This window comes from Pseudophryne corroboree, chromosome 9, assembly GCF_028390025.1.
Source record: "Pseudophryne corroboree isolate aPseCor3 chromosome 9, aPseCor3.hap2, whole genome shotgun sequence".
Lineage (NCBI taxonomy): Eukaryota > Metazoa > Chordata > Amphibia > Anura > Myobatrachidae > Pseudophryne > Pseudophryne corroboree.
Genome location: NC_086452.1, coordinates 479,783,807 through 479,794,422, shown reverse-complemented (window position 1 = coordinate 479,794,422; position 10,616 = coordinate 479,783,807). Strand labels below are relative to the sequence as shown.

General features: G+C 56.2%; 1 protein-coding gene across 1 annotated transcript in view; it reads left to right on the top strand.

Moving 5' to 3' along the window:
* Positions 1 to 1,765: 1,765 nt before the first annotated feature.
* The window catches only part of MST1 (macrophage stimulating 1), a 42,935-nt gene continuing 34,084 nt past the window's right edge, over positions 1,766 to 10,616 (top strand). The window contains exons 1-4 of the mRNA XM_063941579.1: positions 1,766 to 1,870; positions 4,221 to 4,387; positions 4,535 to 4,673; positions 9,693 to 9,805. Coding sequence (XP_063797649.1) covers positions 4,312 to 4,387; positions 4,535 to 4,673; positions 9,693 to 9,805 — 328 coding nt within the window. The 5' untranslated portion in view covers positions 1,766 to 1,870; positions 4,221 to 4,311. The remainder of the gene's footprint in view (positions 1,871 to 4,220; positions 4,388 to 4,534; positions 4,674 to 9,692; positions 9,806 to 10,616) is intronic.

The following is a 10,616-nucleotide window of genomic DNA, read 5'->3' as shown; positions in this document are numbered from 1 at the left end:
CTACAAAAAAAGGTAAAAATAAAAAGGGGGCGTGGCCCAGCTGCGCTGCAGTTTACCTCTATGGGACTATTGGAGACGCTGAACCTGGTACAATGCCCCATTTGGCCGGTACAGACCATGAAAAATGTGTACTGTACCGGCCAGAAAGGTGCAGCTAGAGGGGACGGGAAGGTGACACACGGGAGGGGCAGTTCTGAGCCTGTGGAAGGGTAATACCGGCTGATGGCGGGGTGTGGGAGTGTGAGTGGGGGCACCCTATATAAAAGCTAATTACCTGGTGTCACAGCTTTACAGCAAAATGTATTTAAAATAAATAGGAAATGAAGCGCACATTTACCATTACCAAACAGCAAAGGCTGAAACATGACAGCGACCGCTTTACATACACCCCGGGTTCTAGGGCACACCCGGGTCAGTGTGGGCGCATGTGACATTTTCCGGGTGTTTGGTGCAGTGTGAGTGGCGTATTTCCCTGGTCTTATGTCTGAACGCATACCTACCGACTTTCTGGCTGCTCCCTAGGTCGGCTCACCATCTGGGGGTGTTCCGGGGTGTGGAGACGTGCGCACAGCCATGCCCCCTGCTATGCAACGCCCACATTACTGGCTTTGTGCAATGGGGGGGCGGAGCTATGATGACGCAATTCACTGCAAATCACACCATCACCCCGCCTACTTTCCCTTAGCAACGCGCGGGAGACTTGTCGGGAGTGCCACCCAATTTTCCGGAGCCTCCCCGTCAGTCCGGGAGAGTAGGTGAGTATAGGTACCCAGCCCTCGGCCTCTGCTGCCCTGATGCTTACCTCAGTGTGTATGTCCCCTGTACTTGTCCTGCATTGTCTGTAATGGCGCCCATACACTTGAGCGATTGAGCACAGTGCGATATTGCGCTTCCATTTCCCTTGAAGCTCCCTGTGCGATAAGTTGTATCGAAAGTGCTTTTTTTGTGCATTCAGGGGCTAATTCAGGTTGGATCGCAAATCGCCATCTGCCCGGAACTTTTGCGGGGGTGCCGTGGGCGCATGCGTCTGCATTTTCTGCGTGGGGGGGGGGGGCGCAGAAAATGCGGTCGCCTCTGCCTGTCAATCAGGGCAACCTGAACGGTGGGCTATGCGGCGTGAACGGGGGCATGGTCGCGGCGGCTGCGTAACGTCACACGCAGCCGCCGTGACAGGTTAGATGGCGCTGGGACTCTTGCGGACGCAGCTAAGCTGCGCCGGCAGGAGTCAACCTTACTTTCTGCTGACGAGAGGCGATGGCAATTTCTGCTTGTAGCAGGGGGGAGGCGCCGGTCAGCATGTGTGCAAAAAGATAGCGAGTTCTGCTGATTAGTAGCATCTGCCATCCGTACTGATTGGCCCCTCAATGCGCATACAATCATGTGATTTATCGCTCCGATGCGGTCGTACCAGACATCTCACAAGTGTATGGGCCCATTAGTGGCTGGTTTCCCGTTCTGCTCATTGTGTGTGTATTCTGTAACCGGCGCTGCGGATCCCTTGTGGCGCCATATACATACAGGATAATAATGACATTAGGCCCAGAGCTCCGGATACTTCTATGCTGTCAGCTGGAATATAACACTGTGCGTTGCAGGACTTGTGGCCCTCTGCCCTGGAATTAGAGCGATGTTGTTGTCTCTCTCAGGAGAGTGCTGGGGTCTGGCACCACCAGGGAGGACACTTCTGGGAAATGCATCCACCCCCCACACCCCCCAGTCCTCCCAGTAACTCTCTGCACCAGTGTCCGCAGCTGGGAGATAATCAGGCTCCTCCCCCCCCTGCTGGGACCAACAAACAAACCACTGGCTGCTCCCCCCCATCCTGTCCATCTGCTGCTGCAGGCGAGGTGAGAGGCACCAGGCTGCTGAGGTAGGAGACACTGCTCTATGAGCATGGTGCTAAGGTCTCTGTGACTGTATCTGTCCGTGTGTCTGTCTCCATGTCTCACCCAGCTGTGGCACATACATGTAACACGTCTAGAACATGTCTGAGATTGGTGCGCAGCTTCTGCCCTCCACACTTCTTGGCTGACTACCTGGCGACCATTCGTCTCTTGTACCTGGGAACATCATTGCCATGTACTGGTTACCTTTCACATGTAGCCATTGCTGCACATGTGACACGTGTGTATGGGAGCATGTGACACGTGTGTATGGGAGCATGTGACACGTGTGTATGGGAGCATGTGACACGTGTGTATGGGAGCATGTGACACGTGTGTATGGGAGCATGTGACACGTGTGTATGGGAGCATGTGACGTGTTGTATGTTCTGCACACACATGTGTATGGGAAAATGTGACGTGTGTATGGGAGCATGTCACACGTGTGTATGGGAGCATGTCACACGTGTGTATGGGAGCATGTCACACGTGTGTATGGGAGCATGTCACACGTGTGTATGGGAGCATGTCACACGTGTGTATGGGAGCATGTCACACGTGTGTATGGGAGCATGTGACAAGTGTGTATGGGAGCATGTGACAAGTGTGTATGGGAGCATGTAACACGTGTATGGAAGCATGGCCTGGCTACAATAAGAGGGGTGTTGATGTAGTCAGACTGTGGTCTGGCCATGACGTGTTGTATGTTCTGCACACACGCGTGTATCTAGGGTTGCATGGATGAAGCAGGCTGCGTTATAGCCGGATCTGTGTGATGGGAATATACATGAGTCCCTGCCCTGGATGTGGCTGACATATTGTATGGATGGAGCGGGAGTCCCTGCACGTGACGGACCTGGCTCCTTCCCGTGAGAGGGTCAGCGCTGTGACATCAGAGGGTCAGCGCTGTGACATCAGATGGTCAGCGCTGTGACCCGGGAATGTCACTGTCCTACGCGGCTATTATCCATGGTGCAGCTTCTGGCTGCTGTAGAACTGCAACTCCCAGCAGGGCATATGTGGCAGCAGCAGGTGGTAGTTATACATTTACCACACCTGATGTCACCGGTGTCTCCCACGCGCCGGCTTGTCCATGTATTGGCTCATCCATGAGCTGTGTCCTTGGCCCTCGGATGCCCCTGTTCTGGGAGGAGTAACCTGTCCAGTGTTGGGTAAGGGGACAGAGGCCAGCGTCTTATAACAGTTCCCAGGGGGCCCGGCGCAGTAATACTCCCTTCATCTCATTGTAGTATATGCTGCTGGCCTTCCCTGCAGTCAGTAATAACATATACAGGTATAGATAGTTCTATTGCATCTAGAAATATAAATCTGTATAATAATCTGCTGTGGCAGAGGTTCCCACACTCCGCAGTTACAGGCCAGGATGTAAGGAAATCCATGCCCGAGCACGTAACTTAATTAGTACCTCTGTCATTTTGATGTAACCATCTATACTCAAGCGTGGATATCCTTAAAACCTGTCCTGTCATGGTGGCCATTTGGAAACTCTGCGCTAAAGCTTGTCCCGCCTCTGGCACGCTCGGTTGGAGCTGGGGCGCATTCCGCAGGAGACAATGGCTCACACCATGGAGTAGGACCGCTGTGTGGGCACCGGGATGGGGCAGGACGTGGCCAGAGGTGACCCCGCGTGTGCCGGAACACTATTCTGATATGACACCGCTCAGGATGTAGAAGTTGGGATATTTGTATGGGCAGATCAGTATGGGATCCGGTCTGAAGATCGACAATGTTTAGGTCGACCACTATAGGTCGACAGTCACTAGGTCGACATGGATGGAAGGTCGACAGGGTTTCTAGGTCGACATGTGCTAGGTCGACAGGTCTAAAGGTCGACATGAGTTTTTCACATTTTTTTTTCTTTTTTTGAATTTTTTCATACTTAATGATCCACGTGGTCTACGATTGGAACGGTAATCTGTGCCGAGCGAAGCGGTAGCGGAGCGAAGGCACCATGCCCGAAGCATGGCGAGCGAAGCGGTGCACTAATTTGGGATCCCGGTCACTCTACGAAGAAAACGACACCAAAAAAAAAAAAAATCCTCATGTCGACCTTTAGACCTGTCGACCTAGCACATGTCGACCTAGAAACCCTGTCGACCTTCCATCCATGTCGACCTAGTGACTGTCGACCTATAGTGGTCGACCTAAACATTGTCGACCTAGATACTGTCGATTTGATGAACCACACCCGCTGTATACCCCGGGGGGGTTATGGGCACATGGCTGGGAGGTGGGCTGCGCCGTGCAGTAGGGATCAGTGGTTTGGGGTCTCTGCCGTTTCTCCTGCTGTCAGTAACAATCACTTTCCGCCCTCAGCGCCTCGGACACATGATCCAGTTAATGTGTTATCTGCACAAATATTTGGAGAGCGGAGGAAGCGTGCGGGGGAGAACACAGAGTGTCCTGCATGACAGACCAGCCCCGTACAGACACCACCATGATCGGACTCTCTGCCCTCTGCGCCATCACGCTCGTGGCTGCAGGTAAGTACCACGGATTGAGACGAGAGGTTTGTGTCAGGACACTGATCTGTGAGTGGTCTCCTTACCTGGGGGAGAGCGGACACCTTGTGCCCCTCGCCTGGTGCTCTCACCCAGCTACTGAGATGTGATATTTATTCTGCTCCACAGCTGTCCGCAGTCCTCTCAATGACTACCAGCGGTCCAAGGCAGCCGAGCTGGTCCACCTGCAGGAGGGAACCTATCGGGAGGAGAGAAAGCAGGAGGTCCATCTGTGTGCCAAGATGTGCTCTGAGCTCCTGGACTGCAGGTGAGGCCTCTAGATGCTGTGCATGGGGAAAGCTGGGCCGTGTCTGGGTGGTGTGGATGGGGCTGTAGGTGTCTGGGTGGTGTGGATGGGGCTGTATGTGTCTGGGTGGTGTGGATGGGGCTGGGCCGTGTCTGGGTGGTGTGGATGGGGCTGTAGGTGTCTGGGTGGTGTGGATGGGGCTGTAGGTGTCTAGGTGGTGTGGATGGGGCTGTAGGAGTCTGGGAGGTGTGCATGGGGCTAGGCCGTGTCTGGGAGGTGTGCATGGGGCTGGACCGTGTCTGGGTGGTGTGGATGGGGCTGTAGGTGTCTGGGTGGTGTGGATGGGGCTGTAGGTGTCTGGGTGGTGTGGATGGGGCTGTAGGTGTCTGGGTGGTGTGGATGGGGCTGTAGGTGTCTGGGTGGTGTGGATGGGGCTGTAGGTGTCTGGGAGGTGTGGATGGGGCTGAGCCGTGTATGGGTGGTGTGGATGGGGCTGTAGGAGTCTGGGAGGTGTGCATGGGGCTGGGCCGTGTCTGGGTGGTGTGGATGGGGTTGTAGGAGTCTGGGAGGTGTGCATGGGGCTGGGCCGTGTCTGGGTGGTGTGGATGGGGCTGTAGGTGTCTGGGTGGTGTGGATGGGGCTGTAGGTGTCTGGGAGGTGTGGATGGGGCTGGGCCGTGTCTGGGGGGTGTGGATGGGGCTGTAGGTGTCTGGGTGGTGTGGATGGGGCTGTAGGTGTCTGGGTGGTGTGGATGGGGCTGTAGGTGTCTGGGAGGTGTGGATGGGGCTGAGCCGTGTATGGGTGGTGTGGATGGGGCTGTAGGAGTCTGGGAGGTGTGCATGGGGCTGGGCCGTGTCTGGGTGGTGTGGATGGGGTTGTAGGAGTCTGGGAGGTGTGCATGGGGCTGGGCCGTGTCTGGGTGGTGTGGATGGGGCAGTAGGTGTCTGGGTGGTGTGGATGGGGCTGTAGGTGTCTGGGAGGTGTGGATGGGGCTGGGCCGTGTCTGGGTGGTGTGGATGGGGCTGTAGGTGTCTGGGTGGTGTGGATGGGGCTGTAGGTGTCTGGGTGGTGTGGATGGGGCTGTAGGTGTCTGGGAGGTGTGGATGGGGCTGGGCCGTGTCTGGGTGGTGTGGATGGGGCTGTAGGAGTCTGGGAGGTGTGCATGGGGCTGGGCCGTGTCTGGGTGGTGTGGATGGGGCTGTAGGTGTCTGGGTGGTGTGGATGGGGCTGTAGGTGTCTGGGTGGTGTGGATGGGGCTGTAGGTGTCTGGGTGGTGTGGATGGGGCTGTAGGTGTCTGGGTGGTGTGGATGGGGCTGTAGGTGTCTGGGTGGTGTGGATGGGGCTGTAGGTGTCTGGGAGGTGTGGATGGGGCTGTAGGAGTTTGGGTGGTGTGGATGCGGCTGGGGGCGTCTGGGCGGTGTGGATGGGGCTGTAGGTGTCTGGGTGGTGTGGATGGGGCTGTCTGGGTGGTGTGGATGCGGCTGGGGGCTGTCTGGGTGGTGTGGATGCGGCTGGGGGCGTCTGGGCGGTGTGGATGGGGCTGTAGGTGTCTGGGTGGTGTGGATGGGGTTGGGGCTGTCTTGGTGGTGTGGATGGGGCTGGGGGTGTCTTGGTGGTGTGGATGGGGCTGTAGGAGTTTGGGTGGTGTAGATGCGGCTGGGGGCATCTGGGCGGTGTGGATGGGGCTGTAGGTGTCTGGGTGGTGTGGATGGGGTTGGGGCTGTCTGGGTGGTGTGGATGGGGCTGTAGGAGTCTGGGAGGTGTGGATGGGGCTGGGCCGTGTCTGGGTGGTGTGGATGGGGCTGTAGGTATCTGGGTGGTGTGGATGGGGCTGTAGGTGTCTGGGTGGTGTGGATGGGGCTGTAGGTGTCTGGGTGGTGTGGATGGGGCTGTAGGTGTCTGGGTGGTGTGGATGGGGCTGTAGGAGTCTGGGAGGTGTGGATGGGGCTGGGCCGTGACTGGGTGGTGTGGATGGGGCTGTAGGAGTCTGGGAGGTGTGGATGGGGCTGGGCCGTGACTGGGTGGTGTGGATGGGGCTGTAGGTGTCTGGGTGGTGTGGAAGGGGCTGGGCCGTGTCTGGGTGGTGTGGATGGCGCTGGGCCGTGTCTGGGAGGTGTGGATGGGGCTGTAGGAGTCTGGGAGGTGTGGATGGGGCTGGGCCGTGTCTGGGTGGCGTGGATGGGGCTGGGCCGTGTCTGGGTGGTGTGGATGGGGCTGGGCCGTGTCTGGGTGGTGTGGCTGGGGCTGGGCCGTGTCTGGGTGGTGTGGCTTGGGGTGTCTGGGTGGTGTGGATGGGGCTGGGGAGATCGGGATCAGTTAGCGGAGAATCCTCTTCTCCGTGTTCCTCTGTGTGGAGATCGGGATCAGTTAGCGGAGAATCCTCTTCTCCGTGTTCCTCTGTGGGGAGATCGGGATCAGTTAGCGGAGAATCCTCTTCTCCGTGTTCCTCTGTGGGGAGATCGGGATCAGTTAGCGGAGAATCCTCTTCTCCGTGTTCCTCTGTGGGGAGATCGGGATCAGTTAGCGGAGAATCCTCTTCTCCTTGTTCCTCTGTGGGGGGATCGGGATCAGTTAGCGGAGAATCCTCGTCTCCTTGTTCCTCTGTGGGGAGATCGGGATCAGTTATCGGACAATCCTCTTCTCCGTGTTCCTCTGTGGGGATCGGGATCAGTTAGCGGACAATCCTCTTCTCCGTGTTCCTCTGTGGGGGGATCGGGATCAGTTAGCGGAGAATCCTCTTCTCCGTGTTCCTCTGTGGGGAGATCGGGATCAGTTACAGGACAATCCTCTTCTCCGTGTTCCTCTGTGGGGAGATCGGGATCAGTTAGCGGAGAATCCTCTTCTCCGTGTTCCTCTGTGGGGAGATCGGGATCAGTTAGCGGAGAATCCTCGTCTCCGTGTTCCTCTGTGGGGAGATCGGGATCAGTTAGCGGAGAATCCTCGTCTCCGTGTTCCTCTGTGGGGAGATCGGGATCAGTTAGCGGAGAATCCTCGTCTCCGTGTTCCTCTGTGGGGGGATCGGGATCAGTTAGCGGACAATCCTCGTCTCCGTGTTCCTCTGTGGGGAGATCGGGATCAGTTAGCGGACAATCCTCTTCTCCGTGTTCCTCTGTGGGGGGATCGGGATCAGTTAGCGGACAATCCTCGTCTCCGTGTTCCTCTGTGGGGAGATCGGGATCAGTTAGCGGACAATCCTCGTCTCCGTGTTCCTCTGTGGGGAGATCGGGATCAGTTAGCGGACAATCCTCTTCTCCGTGTTCCTCTGTGGGGAGATCGGGATCAGTTAGCGGACAATCCTCTTCTCCGTGTTCCTCTGTGGGGAGATCGGGATCAGTTAGCAGAGAATCCTCTTCTCCGTGTTCCTCTGTGGGGGGATCGGGATCAGTTACAGGACAATCCTCTTCTCCGTGTTCCTCTGTGGGGAGATCGGGATCAGTTAGCGGAGAATCCTCTTCTCCGTGTTCCTCTGTGGGGAGATCGGGATCAGTTAGCGGAGAATCCTCTTCTCCGTGTTCCTCTGTGGGGGGATCGGGATCAGTTAGCGGAGAATCCTCTTCTCCGTGTTCCTCTGTGGGGGGATCGGGATCAGTTAGCGGAGAATCCTCGTCTCCGTGTTCCTCTGTGGGGAGATCGGGATCAGTTAGCGGAGAATCCTCGTCTCCGTGTTCCTCTGTGGGGAGATCGGGATCAGTTAGCGGAGAATCCTCGTCTCCGTGTTCCTCTGTGGGGAGATCGGGATCAGTTAGCGGAGAATCCTCTTCTCCGTGTTCCTCTGTGGGGAGATCGGGATCAGTTAGCGGAGAATCCTCTTCTCCGTGTTCCTCTGTGGGGAGATCGGGATCAGTTAGCGGAGAATCTTCGTCTCCGTGTTCCTCTGTGGGGAGATCGGGATCAGTTAGCGGAGAATCCTCGTCTCCGTGTTCCTCTGTGGGGAGATCGGGATCAGTTAGCGGAGAATCCTCTTCTCCGTGTTCCTCTGTGGGGAGATCGGGATCAGTTAGCGGAGAATCCTCGTCTCCGTGTTCCTCTGTGGGGGGATCGGGATCAGTTAGCGGAGAATCCTCGTCTCCGTGTTCCTCTGTGGGGGGATCGGGATCAGTTAGCGGACAATCCTCTTCTCCGTGTTCCTCTGTGGGGGGATCGGGATCAGTTAGCGGACAATCCTCTTCTCCGTGTTCCTCTGTGGGGAGATCGGGATCAGTTAGCGGACAATCCTCTTCTCCGTGTTCCTCTGTGGGGAGATCGGGATCAGTTAGCGGACAATCCTCTTCTCCGTGTTCCTCTGTGGGGAGATCGGGATCAGTTAGCGGACAATCCTCTTCTCCGTGTTCCTCTGTGGGGAGATCGGGATCAGTTAGCGGAGAATCCTCTTCTCCGTGTTCCTCTGTGGGGGGATCGGGATCAGTTAGCGGAGAATCCTCTTCTCCGTGTTCCTCTGTGGGGAGATCGGGATCAGTTAGCGGAGAATCCTCTTCTCCTTGTTCCTCTGTGGGGAGATCGGGATCAGTTAGCGGAGAATCCTCGTCTCCGTGTTCCTCTGTGGGGAGATCGGGATCAGTTAGCGGAGAATCTTCGTCTCCGTGTTCCTCTGTGGGGAGATCGGGATCAGTTAGCGGAGAATCCTCGTCTCCGTGTTCCTCTGTGGGGAGATCGGGATCAGTTAGCGGAGAATCCTCTTCTCCGTGTTCCTCTGTGGGGAGATCGGGATCAGTTAGCGGAGAATCCTCGTCTCCGTGTTCCTCTGTGGGGAGATCGGGATCAGTTAGCGGAGAATCCTCGTCTCCGTGTTCCTCTGTGGGGAGATCGGGATCAGTTAGCGGACAATCCTCGTCTCCGTGTTCCTCTGTGGGGGGATCGGGATCAGTTAGCGGAGAATCCTCTTCTCCGTGTTCCTCTGTGGGGAGATCGGGATCAGTTAGCGGAGAATCCTCTTCTCCGTGTACCTCTGTGGGGGGATCGGGATCAGTGATTTTCTCCTTTCTTCATCAACATCACAACTAAACCTTTTATTTTATTTTTTTCCTCCCGATATAACACAGGTCTTTTGATTACAACTTGATGACGCACAGCTGCCGCCTGCTGCCGTGGACCCAGAACTCCGCCAATGTGGCTCTACAGAAGAACATCAACTATGATGTGTATCAGAAGAAAGGTAAGTGGCCGCTCCTAGGGGAGACTGCGGGAACCTTTATACTCCGGTATGTACACGTCATGGTGCCCGTAGTGGAATGCCATGTGCTACTGGGTGTCTAATGCTGGGTGCACAATGGGGGTAATTCCAAGTTGATCGCAGCAGGAAGTTGGGCAAAACCATGTGCACTGCAGGGGAGGCAGATATAACATGTGCAGAGAGTTAGATTTGGGTGGGTTATTTTGTTTCTGTGCAGGGTAAATACTGGCTGCTTTATTTTTACACTGCAAATTAGATTGCAGATTGAACACACCACACCCAAATCTAACTCTCTCTGCACATGTTATATCTGCCTCCCCTGCAGTGCACATGGGCCCTTATTCCGAGTTGTTCGCTCGCTAGCTGCTTTTAGCAGCAGTGCACACGCTAAGCCGCCGCCTACTGGGAGTGAATCTTAGCTTATCAGAATTGCAAACGAAAGATTTGCATAATTGCGAATAGACCGTTCTTAGCAGTTTCTGAGTAGCTCGGGACTTAAGGTCCATACACACTTAACGATAAAATGAGCGACGTCGCTCATTTTCCCCCTCCTTGAGCGACGTCGCTCATTTTATCGTCAAGTGTGTATGCCGCCAGCGACGACCGATGTGCGGCCCCGCGGATCGGCAACGATCGTCGCTGTCGGTAGGGCATGCATGAAGGATGTGGACTGTCGTCCACGACCTTCATGCAGGGCTGGCGGGGGGCGTGACGTCACTGAGCAATATGAGCGGTCATATCGCTCAGTGCGTACAGGCGGCCGCCGACCGGCCGGCCCGGGAGGGGGAAACGT